Source organism: Monodelphis domestica, chromosome 7 (assembly GCF_027887165.1).
Source record: "Monodelphis domestica isolate mMonDom1 chromosome 7, mMonDom1.pri, whole genome shotgun sequence".
NCBI lineage: Eukaryota > Metazoa > Chordata > Mammalia > Didelphimorphia > Didelphidae > Monodelphis > Monodelphis domestica.
This window is the reverse complement of record NC_077233.1, coordinates 151,997,386-152,020,246: the sequence shown is the minus strand read 5'-3', so window position 1 is coordinate 152,020,246 and position 22,861 is coordinate 151,997,386. Positions and strand designations below refer to the sequence as shown.

The following is a 22,861-nucleotide window of genomic DNA, read 5'->3' as shown; positions in this document are numbered from 1 at the left end:
ATCCATATTATTCCACTGTGTTTTTAAAACATATTTTGGAAAATAATCAGTTCACATAGAGAAACTGAAGCACAATGTATGTAGGTTATATATGACTGGAAGTAGAATGATACTTCAGAATTTATTACCTATAGTGTTAAAAGAAAAATCATATACATAGAATGTAGTTTTTGAAAAACTGTGCCTAATCCTGCTTTCTGCTAAGCAGATTAGGTTCTGGCATATGTTTGCATATTAAAGAATTCATTATCCTAAAGAACTAATTTAGATGGGGTTAAGAATGACCTGTATGCCCAGATTTTGTATTCATGCTTATAGTTTGAGAGTTACCTTTCTATTTGATTGTCAATTAATATTAAGTCATGAGATAATGGGTTGAGCTAAATAATCTTTTTAAGTACCTGCAAATAAATAAACCAATAGACTATAAGGTGAGATTAGAGAATGATGTCAGTGGAAGGGTTGAACTGAAAGGGCATCCTGGAGTTCCCAGAAACTTTCTGATATGTGTCATGAAATGTCTTCCTTAAAAAAATACATCTCAGGGGGCAGCTGGGTAGCTCAGTGGATTGAAAACCAAGCCTAGAGATGGGAGGTCCTAGGTTCAAATCTGGCCTCAGACACTTCCCAGCTGTGTGACCCTGGGCAAGTCACTTGACCCCCATTGCCTAGCCCTTACCACTCTTCTGCCTTGGAGCCAATACAGTGTATTGACTCCAAGATGGAAGGTAAGGGTTTAAAAAAAAAATACATCTCAAATCATTGGAAATAATTATAATAGTGACAAGCTTAAAAAGAAAATGTTGAATACAGAATAGGTACTGGTTAAGTGCATAGAATTTTTCTGATCATCTAGGTCAGCCTACCTAGTAGACTGCTCTTATCCTATTTAGGTCTCCAAATGTTATAATAAAGATTCTTTACTTTTTTTAAGTGCTTTTCCATTATTAGGTGTGTAATAATTCAGATGTGGCAGCTAGGTGATAGCTCTGGAGTCATTAAGATGAGTTCAAATGTGGGCTCAGATACTTGGAAACTGTATGCTCCTGGGCAAGTCATTTAGCCTGCCTCTTCAATTTCCTTGTCTGTAAAATGGGATAATAATAGCATCTATTTCTCTGGGTTGTTGTGAGGATAAAGTGAGATAATAGTTGTAATATATTTTGTAAGCCTTATGGCACTATCAATGCTAGCTATTAAGTGGAAAAAAAGGAATAAGACCTCCTTTTGGATCATTTAGTTCAATTAGAGCCTTTGGATACTTACAGAAAACTAAGGCAGTGGATCCAATCCCCTTTTGGGATCAATAGGAGTTTTTTGGTTTCTTGCCTATACCTTATAGCCCAGAACTTGCCATCTGTCTTGTGACTAGAGAGAATTGAGTGGATGTTGTGACAAGGAAATCACTTTAAAAGACTGATATATATTAATTTAAGGTCGCCAAGGAATTCAGCTATGTAATTCCTAAATGAAACTCAAGTCAGCAGTCAACCTTTTATGGAGTTTTTAATTACAAACAGGAGGAAGAAAGGAATTAGAGATAGAGAGAGAGAGGGAGAGAGAAAGGGGAGAGAAGGGAATAGGGCTTAAATATCCCCTCTGTTTAGGCTGGGCCAAAAGGCCCAAGCCCTTAGATAGCTGAGGCAAAGAAAAGAGATCAGTCCCTATCACTCACGTGACCAAAATGGAGAAACAGTCCCAGGGGCCTCCACGTCCAGCTTCCTTCAGAGCAGCATAACCTCTCAGAGCCAAAAAACTCTCCAACCAACCACCCCAGTCCTCAGACCCCTCTATCTTTAAGGAAACCATCCAAGTTCCCTCCCCTCAGTTCTCACATCTACCAATCACTGTCCATGTCTTCCCTGTGCCAATGGTGGCTCTAGCTTAACCCAGGACCGCCCAGAGGTCTGTGGCTTTGCACATGTCTGTTGAAGGTCATATTCTCAAATAATTAAATCTTGATCCTTTGCTGCAGCCCTTCCTAAATCCTGTTAGGACTGAGTGGGGTGGAAATTGTATTTTCCAAGACCTGGTTCTGTCATTCCAAGTATCTCTATTGTATCAATTCTAAAATCAATCATGACTCAAAGAACTTCCTGTTCTATGCTTAAGCATAGGTCAACGCCCTTTCCATTGTTCAGCAAAAGGTTTCTGTCCTAAAGTAATCTTAAGAAGGGAGGAGGAGGACCCTCCCATGCCAAGGGGGTTCACATTCCAATAGACTATCAGTAAGAAATTTTCCAAGTATGAAATTTCCCAATGGTGAAATTTCCAACATTTATAAGTCTAAGAAATTTTAAGGTTTACAATGTATATGTGTGTCTTGATAGAATCTGTCATTGTCCTCTATTGATATTTATTCAGCTCCTAGATCTGACTCATTATTATACTAAGCTAGGTACTATAATACACAGCAGTCTTCACCCTCAGAAAGCAAATAGTCATTTGTGAAATGAAGATGTACATGTGAAGTGTTAAGTAATTTTAAAATTTAAAACAATATTTCCTGAGGGTGGATCCAAGATGGCAGAGAAGGTACAGGGACCCACCTGATTTCTACCAAATTATCCTTCTAAAAGTAATGATGTAATGTCTCAAAATTAACTCTGGAGCAGCATAAGCCACAAAGAGACACGGTCAAGTCATTTTCAGCCCAAAACAACTTAGATGTCTGGCATAAGGGATCTAGTGCACCAGGGTAGAGATGGAACACAGCAAGCCAGGGAATGCCCCTCTGAGGCAACAAGCCTTGGACAAAGCTGAAGCAGTGCCGAGGCTTCCAGAACTTTCAACCACAGATGGTATGGAGAGTTGGACAACTGCTCAGAGACTACAGAGGTTTTGTTGGCTGTGGAGCAAGACTCTTGTTGCATTTCCCATACCCAGATCCAGCTTACAGTCCTGTGGCACCAGTTGCAGGGTGAAGAGGAAGCACCAGCAGATACCAGCACTTGCAGCCACAGAGGAGCAGGGGCCCCTGGTCACAGTTTCAGGGGATAAAAGAGTGATTGGGGTTACTCACAGACCAGAGCACAGCCTGGGAGAGTATTAAATGCACTTCTTCTTACACCATACACCTTGGAAGAACTGTGCCAGCTCTGAAAATAACTACACATAGAACCTGAAGTTTAGAACAGTGCTCCCTTTACCACAATTACAGAGCCCAACTTTAACAGTTTTTTAAATTAAACAAAAAGAAAAAAGCAAGAAAATGAGCAAACAACAAAAAAACTCAACATAGAAAGTTATTCTAGTGACATAGTAGACTCAAAACTCAGAAGACAACAAAGTCAATACTTCTGCATCCAAAGTCTCCAAGAAAAAAATATTAATTGCTCTCAAACCCAAAAAGAATTAATGGAGGGACTCAAAAGGGATTTTAAAAATCAAATAAGAAAGGTAGAAGAAAAATTGGGAAAAGAAATTAGAGTGATATAGGAAAATCATGAAAAAAAAGAGTGAATGGCTTGGTAAAAGGAGGCACAAAAATACTGAAGGAAATTAATATTTTAAAAAACAAAATAGGCCAATTGGTAAAATAGGCACACAAATCCAAAGAAAAGAAGAAAGTCTTTAAAGGCAGAATTGATCAAGAGGTGTGAGTTGAATATGGTAGGATGATATAAAAAATTAAGGTATGAGAAAGATGAATGCATTGGGAGGAGGGGGAAGGGAAAAATAGAATGGTGTAAATGATTGCACTTAAACAAGGCATCATGAAAGAGCCTTCGCAGTGGAGGGAATGAAGGGGGGGAAGTTGGGGAGGAGAGCATGTGAACCTTACTCTCATCAGAATTGGCTCAATGAAGAAAGAACAGACATAATCAGTTGGGTATAGAAAGCTATCTTACCCTACAGGAAAATAGGAGGGAAAGGGGATAAGAGAAGGAGAGTGGGACTGATAGAAAAGAGGGCAAATTGAGGGTGGTAAAGGTTAGAAATTAAACAGGGATAAATAGGATAGAAAGTAATACATAATCATAACGGTGCAAAATTTCTTTTCAAGTCTTTCTAATAACTCATTTATTACACAGAGAAATTAGTTGACTATGTAAGAATACAAGTCATTCCTCAGTTGATAAATGGTCAAAGGATATGAAAAGGCAATTCTCAAAATAATTAAAGCTTTCTCCAGTCATGTAAAAAAAATGCCCTAAATCACTGTTAATTAAAGAAATGCAAATTAAAACAACTCTGAGGTACCACCCCATACCTATCAGATTGGCTATTATGACAGAACAGGAAAATGACAAAACCTAGAGAGAATGTGGGAAAACTAGGGCACAAATGCATTTTGGGGGAAGTTGTGAATATCATTCAGGAGAGGAAATTGGGCCAAAGTCTATAAAACAGTATGTACCTTTTGACCCAGCAATACCATTATTAGATTTGTATCCAAAAGAGATTTTAAAGGGGGGATAGGGTGAGGACCTATATGTACAAAAATATTTAAAGCAACTTTTTAGGGGGACAAAGATTTGGAAAATGAGGAGCTACCCTTCAACTGGGGAATTGCTAAGTTACAGTATATAATTCTAATGGAGCACTATTATGCTATAAGAAATGAAAAACAGGAGGAGCTCAGAAAAACCTGGGAAGACTTAGGTGAACTGAAACAGAGTAAAATTAGAAGAACTAGAAGAACATTGTGCAGTGATAGAAATACTTTACAATAAACAACTGAATTCTCAGCAATACAGTGGTCTAAAACTATCCCAAAAGACTCATAATTTAAAAAACCACCCATCAATTTCCAGAGGAAAAAAAAGAACTGTGTCTGAATCTAGACCAAAGCAAACTTTTTTCATTTTCTTAATTTTTTTTCCTCTTTGAGTTTCTTTCCTCAAAAAAGAATAAGATGGGAAAATGTTTTACATGATGGCACATGTAAAATCTATATCAGATTGTTTACATGGTGGGGCTGGGAGGTTGGGGGTGGAGGGAGGGAGAGAATTTAATACTCAATATTCTTTTTTTTTTTAAACCCTTACTTTCCACCTTAGAATCAATACTGTGTGAGACACCCAGCTGCCCCCTCAATACTTTTTTTAAAAATGTTAGAAACTGTTTTTACATGTAATCGTGGGAAAAATAAATTTTTTAAAATTTAAAGACAATACTTCTCTTTTTTAAAGTATGTTAGTGCTAAAATGGGATACATACAATAAGTGGTGTAGTACTATAGAGGAGTAAGTACTTTGGTACTATATAGTACTGTGAAGGAATACTACAGAAAAGAAATATAGAGGAGATTGTTATGGGTTGGAGTAAGGCTTCATAAGGTAAAGGTAAGACTTGATTTAGTCTTTGAATAATGGATAGATTTTAAGTAGACAAAAGTAGAGTAAGTAATACATTTCAGAGAGCAATGATATAAGTAAGCAAAAGTGAAAAGGAAAGAACATTTGGTGTTTTAAGGGGACAGTAATTAGACCAGTTGAGATAAAGCACAGGATTTATCTTATTAGAGATAAAGTTTTAAAAATAAGTAGATTGTGGCCAGCTTTTAGAGTCCAAGATTTGTTAGTTTAAATATCAGTCTTAGGAATTTGTCATTTTTCCTATAGGTAACAGGTACCATTGTAGGTTTTTTAACTTATAGTTAATGAGTTAGTGGAAAGTCATAATTACAGAATAATTTTTGAACAAAGCAGTGTTTTTAAGTTTTCAGACAATCTCCATCATAGGCCAAATAAAAATTATCTTGTATATCTTCCAAGACTGCTTCAACAATTATATTACTTGTTTATCAATTAAATATTATCCCACACACACTTTTTTGGCCCATCAAAAATTTAAAATTTTACAATGAATTTCTTAGCAAGCTTTTATTCACATATATGGCAGGCATATTTACAGTCTGACCCAGACTAAATAATTATTACAAATTCACATTTGATTTGATTAAGGACATTTTGTGATAGTGCATAAAATGTTAAAAGACTTGGCTGCTTTTAGGGTTAATAAATTATATTTAAGATTTCTTTTTCCAGGTCTCAAATCAACATTTTCTATTATGACAGCTGTGTTTGTGACATCTGAATTGCAGTGTCTATAGGAGAAGTAGTAAAATGTGATAGATATTACTTCATGGTTTGAGATGAAGTAGCATTCTGAAGAGCAATGGCTACAAAAATTGCCTGAGTAATAAGCTCAAAGCAAGAAAAATTGAAGCTACATGCCATGCAATATTAAATACAGGCTTTGTTCTTTTGACTTTAGATCCTGATAGTCTGCTGCACAGCATTAGCAGGGATTATGCTGCTAAACTACCAGCAGGATTACACAGTATGGGTCCTGCCATTGGTCATTGTTTGCCTCTTTGCTTTCCTGGTCGCTCACTGTTTCCTGTCCATATATGAAATGGTTGTGGATGTATTGTTCTTATGCTTTGCCATTGATACCAAGTATAATGATGGAAGTCCTGGCAGAGAATTCTACATGGATAAAGTGCTAATGGTAAATACTTTGAATGTTTTATGATACCTACTTTGAAGATAAAACTATTTTGCTAATTTTGTAATTTCATGTGCCTTCCTTACTAGTCCAGCTAAAGTCCTGTTTTGGTATAAATATAGACTGTACTTTTTGCCTAACCTGGCTTGTATGAAACTCTAAATGCTTCCTAGATTCAATGCACACCTATATATTTTTTTCCTTTCAAAGAAATCTCATTTTAGGGATACTGCCTGTAGTCATGGTTGGCAGCCCTGAAATGGTTATTTTCACTAAATAAGTGTTTGGATTTCACCTGGGTTAACTTTGCATGGACACAGTTGGTCTTATACAAACTGGGAAACAGAAACTGGGTGTAGTGAAATGGCCATTTGGTCAGACCAAGTGAATAACTGAGCTGAAATGCTTACTATCCCTCAAACATGTTGAGAACTTTCCTTACTTTGTATAGCCTGTCTGACTGGATTGGAGTTGTACAAATTGTACATTCAGATTTCTCTTGTGGACAGAAAGAGGACAAAGACTAGCATTTTTTCTCACTATCTTTTCCTGAAATAAGTTTTAGACCAAAATAGGCAAGTTTTCTAGATTCTTTTCCCCATCATTATTTATCTTTATGTATGTTGCTGTTCCTAAAAGAAGGTAATAGTACTAAGTGTAAGAATTTAAGGATAAGTGGATTTGTTTCATGACTTGCTACATGTAAGATTATTATTTCTTCCATAAACCAGAACCTGAATAGTAACACACAATAAATTATATTTAAATTATTAAGTCACTAATAGTCTTAATAGATTTTCTTAATACCTGAAATAATAGAACATCAATAAGGGCTTTTATACAGACCTTTGCTCTTGAGGTATAAAATAATCTTGACATGTTACGTAGAAGGCCAAAAGGTGAGTATTGAATAACAAATCTGGAAATATCAAAGCAAGTTTCTTAATAAGTACATTAGCTTCTATTTTGAGAAAAACTGCCTAAATTCTTTGGTTATGCTGAAATTTAGTCACTTGAATTAAATAACCATTAACTGAGGCTTGAAAATCTTTTTCAGCAAACAAAAATTAATGAGGTAATATTTGTTAGACCAAGATTTGGTAGTTTTACCTTATTTGTAATTAATTTCTAATTTGCTTTTTTTAAATCAAAAGATTATTTTTTACTATTAACAAAAAACTGATCAAACATTTTCTTCCTCCAAGAGGATGTCTGTAGAACCAATTGGAATACTTAATGCAATATGCAATAGTGTTTCAATAGGACATATTCCTTAAGCTTTGGATTAGAAGTGTTTACCCATCACATTTTCCTTGTCTTCAGACCCATGGTACAAAAACCTGCTATTTTCATAAATTGTACCATAATGTCAAAAAGAGAATGAAATAGTTATTTGTTATTGCTTATTTTTTTAACAGCTTGAACAGCTTTTGAACATACTTAAACTCCATCCTTCCTTTTCCTAAAACCTATGAGTTTTTTTCAAAGGAGAAAATTTATTTAATAAAAATTTCTTTTGGTCTTCTTTAAATAATGTTTTATATGGGGAAAAATTAAAGAAGAAAAGTAGTATTTTATGTAAATTAGGTCTTTACTCTTGGGTGAGACATGTTATCTTCTTGGGGAAGCAATGTATTACAGTGGAGAAAGAATTGATTTGGGAATTCAAGCCTTGGCTCTGCCCTTTGTGATTCTTGGCAGTTAAATAACCTGTCTGGGCCTCTAGTTCTCATCTATAAAACAAAGGGGTTGAGCTAGATGGCCTTTGGAGTCACTTCAGTCTCCCAAATCTATTATGCTGTGATTCTTGAGCCATATTTAAATATTAAGTATAACAGGTTGTTGTTTTATTACATTTTAGGCTGCTAAATTTTGCAGCTTTTTTGTGTAAGGTTAAATGTTGTTCATTGGCACCTTTTTGTGTCCTTCCTTTGCAGCACTGAGAACGCTGGCATATTGGAATTAGGGATTTAAATGTTCTTTATATTTAATCCATTCACTTATTGAAAGTAAATGACATTATGAAATATGTTGCCTCTTACTTTTCAGGAATTTGTGGAGAACAGTAGAAAATCCATGAAAGAGGCTGGTAAGGGAGGGGCTGCCGATTCCAGAGAGCTAAAACCGATGGTAGGTGGAGATGAGGAGGTGACCACCCTCCAAGAATTTCACTTTTGCTTCCTTCCCCTCTCTGTCTTCACTGACTGCACGTCTTCAGGAGATGCTTATGTTGTTTGTATTACTCAGGATGTTCTGCTTTTTCTCTTTGTGTGCTTGCCCATCACTTGGATAGCTGAATTTCTGTCACAAATGAGATCATCTTCTGTCAAAGTAAGCTGAAAGGAACTGCAATTTTTAATGCATTAAAACAAAACAAAACACCATAATCACAGTACTTTAATTCTCATAGTTGGTTAGGTACCTCTTTTGGATATTTTAAATACAAGCATAAGTACTGGATGGAAATTTTGGTTATGTTTTCAAAAGCAAGGTAAAAAATGTACGTCAGCAAATTCTTTCTGACTTCAGACAGTCTCATGCTCTCGTTGATATGGGGACTGCATTCACAAATACAGATGACAGTCATTCCCTGTGCCCTTGTAGACAGTTTTCATAAAGAGCTCTTTCATCTGAGGGCCAGTTTACCTAGATACCAGTTTAGGAGCCACAAGCCAATTGGAAAGATTTATTCTACTGGCATAATTTGTGAAAACCTAGAATCACCTCCTTGCCATGGTGAGGCAGGGGAAGAAGACATTAATGGAGGCAGTTCCTTTCAACCTGCTAACATGCACATTTCCCCATTTGTTTATATTGTACTATTTATGTTGCAATTATTTTCTTCTGCTGACTTTCTCTGTTTCCTCAGCTATACTTTCTTTATATTTCATAGATTCCATTTCACATTAATGACTGACAGTATAGTTAACAATATATGTATATATTTATCTATTTATGTATATATATATACATACACATATTTTCAGACAAGAAGAAAACTTCTCTTGTTGTTCTTTTTAGTTATAAAGGTTAAACTACCCCCATTGGGATGACTTTATGTAATCAAACCATTCCACTGGTTTCTAAAAATGCCTTAACATTAAATAATCGATTTAATAGGTTCATGGGCTACTATACTGATGAGAATATCAGCCCTTTTCAAATGAAAGACCTCTATAGTAGAAAATTTTGAGCCTCACCTAGGAGATTAACAGGTTTTTTTTTCCCTTATAATATCATGCATGATTTCAGATTATCCAGCTATTTAGAATGAAGGTACTACTTTTGTTAAATTAAAACTTAATAGCTAATACTTTGATCCCAAATCTGAGAACTTTCATATCTTCTTTCCCTATATTTTAATAAAGTATTAGGTTTTATAGGTTGTTGACCTGAAGACATTTTTTTTATATTTTTGACACTGACTTAGGCATCAAGATTAAGAATAAGTTAGAAAGTCTAAAAAGATATTCACCTACATTTTAAAAATAAAACTTGGTTTAAGCTATAAAGTCATTCAATTCAACAAGCATTTATAAAGAACTTGTCAATACCAGATCCTGGCAAAATAAAATGATAAACAAAACACCAGCTCTTTCCAAGTGAAACGTACATTCTAAGAGAGTAAAACAAACACAAACAAATATATAAGTAGGAAATATATATACCAGTATTATATGAGGCAGAGATTTGGGACAAAGATCAATATAGAGTAGAAGGGAACAGTAAATTACTAAAAAAAAAATCATCTCTATATTCAGTAAATCCCCAGGACCTATTACTGTACTATTTAAGATTAAGAAATATTAATAAGTGATGCTTCCCAGGGTGTGGCCAAGGTAGATATACACAATCATGTATTATCAGACTTCATTTAAGTATCTACTTGATGCTGATAGTCCAATAAGACTTTATTTCCCTGTATTCCACCCTATCCCCACATGTATACATGTATAGTCCTTGCTATTAACATTTGGCCATAAAAATGTTTTCATCACATAATTCTCCACCTCCGGATTATTCTCCCAACCTTCTATCACCTCCTCTCTTATCCATTTGGTTCCTATTTGTTTTACCTCTACAGTACCCTCTAACCTCTTATCTCTAGTCACCACTACCATTTAGGTCTGACTTGGACTTTTGTAATAGCCTCCTAATCAGTCTCCCTGTTTCCAGTCTGTCCTACCCTTCAATCCATCCTCCCCACAACTGCCCAAAATGATACTGAGAAACAGTATTGGCCATGTCCTTGCCCTGCTTAGAAACCTTCAGTGTCTCTCACTTTCGTCACTTGGACAAAATACAAACTCTTCAGCCTGACATTAGGGTTCTCCATAGCCTGGTTCCAAACATCCTTTCCAGCCTTCTCATTAATCCCTTCATGCACTATTTATCTTCCAGCCAGCCAGGACTCCTGGCTTGTTCTGCAACTGAATAGCCCATCTCCTATTTATTTAAGTCTTTGCACTTGCCCAGGCTGCTCCCTCAGGCCAGGATGCACACCCCCTTCTATTCCAACTCTCACAATTCTTCTCCAAGTTTCTACAAGTCTTGTAAAATTTCCCCTGGTTGCCTTCCTGCCCAGCCCCTTCAAATTGTTAGGAATACTCTCTCCCTCCTCAAATTATCTTGTATTGATGTATGTGTGTACCTGTGTAACCCCTAATCGCATGTAAATTCTTTGAGGGCAAAGACTATTTGGCTTTTGTCTTTGTATGGCCCACATCTAGCACAGTACCTTGCTCCTATATATAAATATATATAGTAGACACTTAATAAATGTTTGTTGTATTGAATTGATTTGGTACTTATTTTTCTTATTTTGAGACACAACTACTGCTATTAGTAAAAACTTCTCTTAAACAAAGCTCCCATTATCTTTTCTAATGCAGATAAGCAGCATTCAGATGCTTTTCATTGGACAAGACTGGGAGAAGGGAAAGCAGTTCACAACTTTCTTGGCAAGCTGCCACTCATTTTTCCCTACCTATTCATTGTATATTTCAAGTGGACTCTGAGTGCTGCCCCCCCCAAATCCCCATAATTTAACCCTATGAGGAATCAGAATGATGAGCTGGCTGCTTTAGCTAGCTGGTTCATCATATGTTCTAAAGTTCAAAACCTAAAACTTGAAAGGAAACCCTACACCATTTTTTTTCCTGCAAATCACTTTTTTATTCTTTGTATGCTGCCTCTTTCACTAATACCTTTATCTTAATTTGAAGTATTTTTTTAACCCCAAGCACTGAGGAATCAAGGAGAAAAGGAGATCATAACCTTAGGAGATCTAAATTACAGTTGACTTTGCCATTGTTTGCTATATAATTCTAGAAGTCATTCTTTTTTGGTATTAAAAGGGAATGGAAATCTCACAATTAAAAAGTTCTTGCTTAAGATATTATTAGACTTGGGTATTATAACTCCACTTAACCTCTTTCTGCTACCATCTACCCCAATCCAGCTTCTCAGTAAAATGATGAAAGTGTGGGGAATTTTGTAAAGTAGGCAAGTATTTAAATTTATCCGCAGTAAAATTACCTTTTTTTCTGTTAACACAGTTGCCTCTTATGTTTATCTGAATTGAAGCATAAATAAGATGGTTTCTTTTAATATGTGAATATTTTGTTATTTTAATACTGTCATCTCCTTCCCATTTTTCTTTCTGCCAACTCCAGAAATTCAACTTTTACATACCAAGGTTGCTAGTGGGGGGGTTTTAGTGACCAGTGAGCAGGAATAGTTCATATTCAGTGATCTCTGAAGGCTCCTTTGAAGTGGTTAAAAAGGAAACATACCCTGTGATTGCTTGGCTTAGAAATATTTTTCTCACCAAATAAATATCACTTAGAATTGCCTCCTCTTTAATAATATGAATAATCAGGGTTAATTCTTCTACCCAAAGGCTTATCTGAAAGCTTTTTCCTATAGAGGGGGTTGGTAAAATTTTGTTTGAATTATTCATATTTGTATAGTTTCTTTTATTCTATGATCCCTTTGGAGATAATTCTACGTGAGCTACCTTGTGCTGTCCTACATACAGAACATATTGTTAGAATTTATTTTAAACCTAGAAAACTATTCTGAAGTAAGAAGGTTCTGAAATTTCAGGAAGGGGTTAACTGAAATAAATCTTAAGTCTGTTCCCTATTTTATTACAAATAGTGGACAAAATCATACTTAAGGTTAAGATATTTTGAAAGCTTATAAAAACCACTGCCTTCCCATGGAGACGATTTTTGGTGAAATTAACCACATATAAGAAATAACAGATGTAACCAATAGGTTTGGGTATATATATTTGTAACTTCATGCTTGCTGTGGAGTTTGGAGAAAAGAAGAGAGAAGCAAGACATCATGGGAAAGAAAGGGAAGAGAGGGAGAATGGCCCTGACTTGCAAACATTTATTAAGCACTTACTTTGCACAGAGCGTTGAATATTATGAAAATTTATTTTTTTTTTTAGCTAAGACAGAATCTCTGACCTCAGATTCCCAGTATAGTACAAGGATAAATTATTCTAGGAGTTAGAAGTATCTGGGGAAATTGGCAGGAATTGCCAAGACATCCACACAGTTGTTAAGAATAGGACAGCTGAGAACAGGTTCAGTTAGAAGACCCTTTTCATCCATTCTGCTCTGTTGCTTTTTATTCTCATTTTTTTGTGTGTGTTTATAACATCACTGATACTTATCTAAGACTGTACTTTGTATGACTTTGTTTTCTAGGCTTCGGGAGCAAGTTCAGCTTGAATCTAGCCGACCATTACGGAACCCATTGACATTCCAAAACCATATATATACATATATATGTATTTGTGTATGTGTGTATATATATATGTATATGTATACATAATCAGCCAAAATCAGAGAAAAGGAACAGGGATTTAATACTTTTTTTAAGATTATTTTTGTCAAACATGTACTCCTTTCATACGGGTGGCTTTTACAGGCAATTTTAGTCATTTAGTTTTTTCAATAGTAATTGTATTAATGGAAATGTTAAGATTCATATCTGAACAGGGTTTTTAATAACTTAGAGGAGGATTTGATTAGTTATTTTAAGTGGAAATATTAGACCAAATTCTTTGTCCAAAATACTAAAATTTGTTAATGGGGTCCAATTCCCCAAGGTATACATTGTATCCAGAGTATTTTACTGATCCATAAGCCCAAATGAATGAGACAGACTGTTTGGGTATATATATTCCAGATGAATTAGACATTAAATCCTTGCCTTTAAAAAGCTTCTCTATTCAAGGAAGTCATGATATTGGTTGGCATTTTACTTACAAATGGGCCCAGAATGGATTCTCATTCTAATTCATGGATTTATTAGTTACCATTAAAAAGTAACCAGATCCTCAGGTATTTTTAGGTGGCCCTTAAAACTTATATCAAAGGGAATAGCAAAAGGAATAGATATTTTCTGATGTAAACTTTTTCTTCTTGTATCTCTTTTTCCTTTTCTTATTGATTTCAGTAGCTCCCTCTGAGCTTCTGTGCCCTGACTTAGAAGGGCATATGTTCCATAAACCAACAGCTGAGCAAACTGCCAACTCTGAAAGTTGAGCATTTAAATTTCTGTATCTTGATTTTTCCAACTTAATCATGCTGACAGGAAGGGAAAAAAAACAGGGACAGAAATGTACCACAGAAAAATTACTTAAAGCTTTTGTGACTTTGAGTCAGTTCTAGGAAATATCCATTGACTTCAGGATAAATGGCCATTTTATTTCATTGTTCGTGATCAAGTGTGTAAACTATGTCAACCCAGCCTGGCAGGTGCTTCTCTCGATGAAAATCATGGAGTATCCAGTGATACAGTGACTACAAAAGAACTGGTTCATGTTTCATTTTTCAAATGTTAAAAGTTTCTTTGGTTTTATTTCAACTTTTAAAGCTTACCAGATATGAATGGCTAATATTCCATTGTTCTGCTTGTTGTAATGGTGAATGCTTTAAAACAAAGTGTATTTGCTAAGAATAATTCATGATCTCTTTATGCGAAAACTCCTTTTTGTTACAATTTTTTTAAAAAAGCTATTTTTGTTAATGTAAAGCAAATATTTCAGAGCAAAATTTTTAAACTTATTGCACTAAATACAGGCTCTGTAAGAAAAATAACGCCTCAGCATTTTATCATTCCATAGAAAGAGAATCTTTTGAAAGAAAGCATGCCTTCCTATCAAGCTTAGACAATGGATTAGAGTGATGTGTATGAATGTATGTACTGTTAATGTCACCAGGACTTCATAAGCAGCTGTTTGCTAATGTGCTTCCTTTCAAAGGATTGGACCTTTAAATTGCTACAGAAGGTAAATTGTATTTTTTCTTTTAGTGAAATTGTGCTCTTTACTCAAGGTAAACCAGCCAATGCCTTGATTTTCTTTTTTAAAGCTTACATAATATTTCTGATTTTTTCAGAATCTTAGCAATAAGAGTCTGAATTTTAAAAATACGATTTAGAGCTCACATCTTGAAAAAGAGCAGGGGAAGCTAACTTTGTGAGAATAACTCTTTGAAGTCATTTATTCTCCAGAAGTTAACTTTCATCATTTAAATGGTATCATTCTTTTCTATATGCAATATGGGATAGTGGAGAAAGCACTAGATTTAAAAATCACTGGACCCGGGTTCAAATCCTAGCTCAACTACAGATGACTTATGTGACTTTAGACAGGTCATTTAGCCTCCCTGGGCCTCAATTACCTCTGCTATAAAATGAAGACATATGAACTAGATTATTTCTAAGATTCCTTCCTGTTTTAAATTCTATAACCCAATCATTTGAAATGGCAAGAATATAATCATGGAACTATTTGAATTCTAGTTCAGAATGATGCAAGGAAAAATCAATATTCTATTGGAATGCAGAGTGACATCAGCTCCATAGCAGTCCTAGATTTTTGACAATTCAGGAATATTGGCAACCAAATTAGGGATTGGAATTAAAGTACAGAAGACTGAATACCAAAACTGAAGTGATTACAAGTTATAAGCATTTCAGGGGCTATCAATGCCCCGACTCCCGCCCCAAATGGTCTGATGGAAGTCCAGGATTTAGAAGTCTTAGGTTCTACTCACTTGGACAGTCTGACATTATGGATTCTTGCTGCTCCCTGTTCCATATGCTTGCAACCTCTGCTGTTTGGAAGCCACCAGAAATGCTTTCTTAATATCATTTGCAACTAGAACTGTAATCAGAAAGAAAATTTTGTATTTTTGTATAACTTGACTGTGTGCCATTTTATATAATAACAGGCCCTGTTTTACAAATAAATTTCGTTTTACTAACACTGTGTTTAGAGATTATGGTCAGCACTTTTCTATGGTTAAATGTAATGTTGGAGTCAGAAATTAATACCAAGGTAGTCGCCCTTAATAAAGCAGTGTGTAAATTTGTGTGCATATATAGAATATATATGTATGTTTATATATATATTTTTATATATAGGTCCAAATATATATGTATATATCACACAGTCACACACACACACAAACACACACACAGATATAATTAAATTACTAGTTTCTTTTCCACCACCATACCAGTTTCATTTTTTTTTTTGCCTAATCAGAACAAAGCCTCGTGTGACTCTTCCTAGCAATATACAAATGTTTTTAGTTGATGCTTTGAATAAAATAACTGCTGTCTCTCATTCATCACAAATCATCCCACAACTAATATAGGTTGCCTTCTTGCTGTCCACCTATTGCCTCCATCTCTTGACCAAGTGAGAAGAATAAGATAAATTGGATTTTTTAATTGTTTTTGAATTATGGTTTCCTGAGCAGTTTGAGCTACCACATGCTTGAGACAATAACTTTTGTCTGCCTGTAAAATGCAATTTCAGAGCTCCTTCCATGATGGGCCTTTTTGGAGGGAAATTCTCATAATACGGCCAGTGTTGTAAAGAAATTCTGCCAGTGTTAGAGAATGGACACCATTTCTGCCAAGTTATCACCCAGGCTCTAATGTGAGATTATAATGTTCCAGGTTCATTGCCCTGCTTCTAGGGAGAGAAGATGCTACTGAAATCATTTCAGATAAAAGAAACTGAAGGAAGGAAAAGGATCTGCCTTGTAAGGTAGCCCAAGCATTTAGGTTTACCAACCCTTGCTATAGAGTGGACAGAATTAGAAGCAGATTGTTTCTCTAAACAATTCAGTTCATTTTAAAGAGACTCGGTTTAAGGCTTTGATCTTGCTCTTAGCATGATCAAATTTGGAGTCCCTCAAGCTTAAGTGGCCTAAATGGGAATTATTCCTTACAGTTAAGTTTGTTTTTCCACTGTCTGAGCTGAATGAAACTCATAGGAGCTTTCTACTACTCCCATCTCAATTTTCCTTACAAGAAAAAATATACTAGAAATAAGTGATTCATTTATGGGAAAGCTCTCATTTTTTTTTTCAGCAAAGGGGCATCAAGTTGCTGAGTATAAGCTCTCCTCTGCCCCTCTGATCTCAGCATATGCCATAGGCATCCTTGCCTTCCCAGGGCAGTGATTCAGGATCTCACCCGAAGGTGGGATTGGTGAGGATTTAAAACCCTTCCTTTGCCTGAGCTACTTTATCTCCAGAATGATACCACTCCCTCTTCCTCAAAGCAGCTTCCTTTACTGTACTCACCACACATATGCAAGGGCATGTCACCACCTCCTAGACTTCAGCCTTTGTTCCACAACTAGCCACTCAAGTTCATGATCAAAATAGCCCAAGGTGCATTCCTGCTTGGAAAATATATTTCTGAGGTCGGTTCCAAACCTAGGTTGGATAGTGACTTTATTTTATTCTATTTTGGAGAGTACTATGGGGTACAAGGCTTTTGACATCTAGGATGGGCCTTTAATAAGAGAATCAGGAGGTTTTCCTTGACCATTTTGACCAAGATGATAATCAGAATGCTAAAAATATATACATATATATACATATATATTAAAAACACCTTCTGCAGTTGCCCCCTTGCTTACTCTTATCTTTATTTTTAGAGCCCTTTCTGTAGGGACAGGAACCAACAGTCTCAGATTGCAAGACTCCTGATTGAAATAGTCTTTGTCCAAAAGGGCTCAAGATTCACCCGTGAATAAGCCTCTGCTCTCCAACTGCTAGTTCTCCCCTGCTCTTAGTGGTCCCCATTGTCCTTTTTCAGTCTGTTCCCAGTAGGGCATGTCAGGCAGAAAAACCTTAGACTCTGATATCTTGTCAATATGCCTGTTGCAGTTAATTTGTGGATTCGTTTTTTATGTTCACACCGAGAAACAACAGTGCACTCTTATGACTCGCTGGGAGTTGTTGAGATGTGTTCTGTGAATGTTTATTGGCATATTGTGGATTCATAATACTGAATGTGTATGGCAGAGGTTTGTTAGTTATGTTTTCACAGCATAAAATGCCTTTTGCATTGAATGCATATGAATGTATTTTTATGTATTTAAAGAATGCATGTTAATCCTTTCAGAAGTAGGTACTATTCATATACAGTCACTGATTTTTGAATCAACCAATTCTTGTTTAACAGGACCGAGCCCACATTTTGAAAAAGCAGCTTGGTGTGGGGTTCATTTTACAAATGGAATCTTAATGAGTGTGCCAAAAGAAACTGTAAAACTAGCAAACTTGGGGGAGGAGGGGCCAAAACATGTTGTATACTCTTAAGACTTTAAAAAGTAAAAAAAAGTAGCAGGTTTCTGGGCCAAATTGTGACACTTCAGTGTTTCACCAAGAGGGAAATTTAAAACTCAGATTTTAATCTTTGAAAATAGCCCATATCTTATAGAAAATGTCAGTGAAAGTTTTTTAAAACTAAGTGGGAAATTGTTCTTTTCTAAAGAATCTCTATATGTCCCCCTTTCTGCCTACACCTGAGGTTTTTAATATTTAAAAAAACAAAAAAACTATCCAGAGCTTTTATGGCATGAACAATGGCTACTTTTTGTAAGCTTCATGGAAAGGATTTCAATTTGACATTTTCTATGCTATTTCATTAGTAAAGATAACAAATAGCCAATTTAAAAAAGGCACCCAAAGGTTTGGCTGACTTTCCCCTACTATTTTCATACACAATTTTAGCAGATAATATTTCCTAAAGGGTAAACTACTCTGACCAGGGCCTCAACTAAACTTTTAAGAGAAAGTGTCCAAGTTCACAGGACCTAACCAGGATCTGTAGGCAGATGAAAGCATTATCGTTTGAAAATGTTTCAGTTGTTTTTCATCTTTACCTGATCAGACCTAAAGTCAACGTTTCATTTTCTAGCAGACTTTTTGGCAGCTTTTCCTCAAAAATTCACCAATAAGGCACCACTTATAACCCTTACCAGTTCGCCTGTTTTTAAATTTACCTGATGAAGTTTAGAAGCCAGGCCCTTTTCTGGAGTCATTCTTCTCTGTTCACTATTTCCCAGCTAACTTCCTGCCAGCCTCGGGAATGCAGTCATCATAGATTTCAACAATAAATATCTTGTGAGCCACACACGAAGGTTAGTTCTGTTTGTTTTGAACTATTAAGACTTTCTTTGGTCACTTTAGATGGTTGGTAGAAGAATACAAATAGTGTAATAGTGGTTACTGGCCTTAACGGAAAAAAATCTGAGGACAAGTAGTCCTAATCCATATTACTAAAGTCCTTATTGTAGCTTAACCTACCAGCATACCTTCTCTGACTTCATTTTAATTGGTGTATGAGAGGCTACCTAGAGATCTTATCCCATGTCCACAGTGTATTAGTCTCTTTCCCCCTTAAACTGGCATCTGATCAATTCAGGATGAGAACCAACTAGCAAACAAATTTAGTGAAGAAAACATTAAGTGATCATATGTGCTGGGGGAAGCAACTAAAGACAACAAGTTTTCCTACTTCAGTTTTCCTGCTTTAATAAGTATTTCTACTGTTTCTACACCTACCTCAGAGGAACCTCTCTAAGTAAATTACTTCATAACAGTTCTGGGCCTTCACCATGGAGGGCCATTTTGTCTGATAAAGTGGGCAAAAATCCCCCAAAATTTTATAGTTCTTTTAAGAGGTCCCTCGGATCAAAATTTGAACTTGGACATGAGCTGTACTAATCCAATATAGCATCTTAAGGAGAAACAAAGTAGGAAGAATCTGGGATTTTCTTACCTATCAATAATCTCTGGTCAGGCTACCCCAGGAATACCAACCAATGAGATCTTTTCAAATTAGTCTATGCAGAGGCAGGTATTGTCATCCCCTGTACTAAAAAAACTTGCCATACAGACTATCAAGAAGGGCCAGAGCCCGAGAATTGGTTCCTGAATCTAAAAATGCAGTTGTCGCTGAAATTTGTGGCATGAGGCATGTTCTGCTCATAAGCTAAGGCAGTGCTATTTGCCCAGTGTTAGAAAGGAGGGGTCCATTCTAAGCTGTCTTTTTAGGGATGTGAATGAATTTGTGTTGATTCATCCACATTTACGGACCCAGTTGGTCCCATTCATTTCTTTATTCAATGTGTGTGTGTGTGCATGTGTGTGCTTACTTGTTTGCTTCAGTGCATTAGCAAAAAGGTGGAGGAAAGAATCCTTCATTTTCATAACTTTTGAAAATCTAGATCATGGGAACCAAACCTCTGCAGACACTGCAGAGTCATACAAGCCACTTTCCCTATTCTGAGACAAATAGGATGGGCACTAACTCATTCCAGGTGCTATTCTCTAGATGACAATTTTATCATTTACTTATAGGTACAATATAACTTTTTCCTATTGGGGGTCTTGGTGAACCAAGGGAAGGTCCTTTGATTTTCTTTAAGATTCTATTAGACAAATTCCATAACAATGTGATGCTATAAATATATAGGGGACAACGTCTAGGGTTAATATTTTGAGATTAAAAATATTAATTAATGTGACCTTCACATCATACAACTTTTTTTCACCAAGTGTTAGAGAAACCTCTGTACGTCTGTCGTTCCCTCCTCTACCCCTTACCTTGATATTCGGAATGCGCTTTAATCCCTATTCCTTATATCGAGCCATTTATTTGATGCTCTGCTGTCAAAATAAGTCATTATTGGAAGGGAGGTAATTGCAAATCTGTGTCTCTTTTCTTTATGTAACTGGTAAAATCATGAAATTCAGGCTCTATTTTGAGGTTTTCTCCCTGCTATATAGGTTTCATAAGAAAATTTTTCACTCAAACTCAGAACATCTTCTTGGCTTATCAAATACAGGCACAACTATATGCCATTTGGAGTGTCTTTACGGTGGCTAAACTGATTGATTGGGCAATAGCCTTTTAGCAAAGAATGTTTTCCTTTAAATTTAAAAAGATTAAAAAAGATTGTGAAAGGGAAAATCCCTGCCAAAGAAACAAGGTTACTCTGGAAAATCACCAGATGATTGTGTTCAATCCAATAATAACAAAAAGGGAAAGTGAAAAGGAGTTTCTGGGGTCTTTCAGGGCACCTTGAGTTTGGAAAAGGGCTTCCCAAAGAAGCAGTGGGTCATTTAACCACTGGAGAGCATATTTGCAGAGAAGAAAAAACCCCATGGCAGTGTTGTTCCACCAAAGCACTCTATGATGTTTCCTGTGATTTCTCACTGCTGTGAAGTAGCCATAGGAAATGTGTTTGCTGCCCTGTGATTCTGCTCAGTTTAAAAGAGGCAGCCTAGCCTAGGGGAAAAGAGCACTGGACTTAAAAGTCAGTGTTCAAATCTTGCCTATGGTACTTATTTTGCTGGGTGACTGTGGGCAAGTCACTTCTCAACCTCAGTTTTCCTCATCTGTAAAATGAGGATAAAATCTTCAGTACCTACCTCACAGGGTTGTTGTGAGGATCAAGTGAGATAATGTATGTAAAGCGCTTTGCAAACCTTAGAGCGCTATATAAATAGTGGTCATTATTAATAACTTGAAAAACAAGTAGATATGTCTTATGGACTCAAGTCTGAACCATTTCATATCCTAAAAATGACTTTGTGCATCAGGTCCTGTCTCTCTCTCTCTCTGATGGACTTGGATAAGATGGTTTGAGCCCTATTCAAATAATATAGTTTGGTATCTTTATTAATTTAGTAGTTTGGGAGTATTACTGACTACAGCTTAACTGTATGGTATTGGCCCAGTGGGGAAGTCAGCATACAATCAGAAATGCCCCCACCGAAGGAGCTGTAGCTTACGTATTTCTGGGTATTGTTGCTGACCCAAATACAAACTTTTCAGATGGAGCACCCATGCTTCCAACGGACTTTAAAAATCTGTTCATTAAGCAATTAACTTTGAGGAGTTATAGAATCTTGCAGGTAAACTTGCTGCCAAGAGCTCTGACTTGGATGGAATTCCATCTGGCTTGAGAGAGAAACACGATAACGTGATGGAGAATCTGAAATGTTTTGTTGTGCAAAACTATAAATGGGGGACGGGGAATAAAAGCAGTGCTGATCTAATGATAGGTGGTCTGTGTATACTGACTCAGTTTCCAGAATTCTAATGCAAACTGTATTTTAGTCTAACAAATGTATAAAATTTTTTATGTAACAAATAAAATTTTATAGGAAAGCGTGCTCTTGTCTCCTTGGTTCTTCTGCCTGTTCAGCTGGTTACTGTTCACTTCAGACCTGCCTTTATCATCTGCGCTTAGGTCAAGGTGACACTTAGCGAGTAGTCCAGCGTTCCCCCAGCATTGTCTTAGCTTCTGCCAGGACCCTTGGGGGACCAGATACAGCACGCTAATAAGACCTCTAAAGGACAGCAGACATCCTGTAGAGCTGAGGTCAGCATGCTCATGGTCACGTTACAGCTGAGGTCATACTCCGGGCATTGTGGAACCGCGGCCTTGTGACAGCCCGTGGACAGTTGAGACACGTTGTTCAAGAGCGCTCTTTGGAGGCAGTGGTCGATGGCATTTAATAGATCAGCCTAGCAGCTGCCTTGCATGGCAGATGGGTAATTAGGACAGGTGGTAAATGGCGCATTCCGGCGGGAGGGCCAGCAGTCAGTGTCTCCTCTGATGTCTCACACTTTGTGCTATCCAGAAGCCTTTATCGTTTATTGTTTATATTTCCTGTTGTGACTCATCTCCTTTACACCACACAACGTCACTGATTTTCTTTTGTAACACTGATAAGATATTGATCGGCCATGAAGAAATACAAGAAATAAAGGAACCTGGTAGGATCTGAATGGTGTTTTCTGGAAGGGAATTAAGTGCTGCCTGCTATGTGCTAGGCATTGTGCTGAGCACTTTTTGTAAATATTAACTTATTTGATACAGAGAAATTGAGGTGCAAAAGTCAAAGTAGCTGAGAAAAAGGGGAAGTTTGTGTCTCTTATAATTGGATGTGTCCTAGGCCAAAAGCAGACATTTGTGGAGACTCCCCAGATAGAGGATAGTGTCCAAGAGTGAGTGAGTTCCATTTGTGCTTAACAAGGCTTGAATTCAGTTAAA

At 36.4% G+C, this 22,861-nt stretch overlaps 1 protein-coding gene across 7 annotated transcripts in view; it reads left to right on the top strand.

Annotated features, from left to right (window-relative positions):
- SLC44A1 (solute carrier family 44 member 1) overlaps positions 1–21,977 on the top strand; it is a 233,214-nt gene extending 211,237 nt beyond the window's left edge. For 6 of the 7 annotated variants that reach the window (XM_007499028.3, XM_056805885.1, XM_056805880.1 and 3 more), the window contains 2 exons: positions 6,223–6,459; positions 8,506–11,249. In XM_007499028.3, the coding sequence (XP_007499090.1) occupies positions 6,223–6,459; positions 8,506–8,796 (528 nt within the window). In that variant the 3' untranslated portion in view covers positions 8,797–11,249. Of the gene's footprint in view, positions 1–6,222; positions 6,460–8,505; positions 11,250–13,181 lie in introns of those variants that run through there. The other variant, XM_007499029.3, reaches the window with a different exon arrangement.
- Positions 21,978–22,861: the final 884 nt, after the last annotated feature.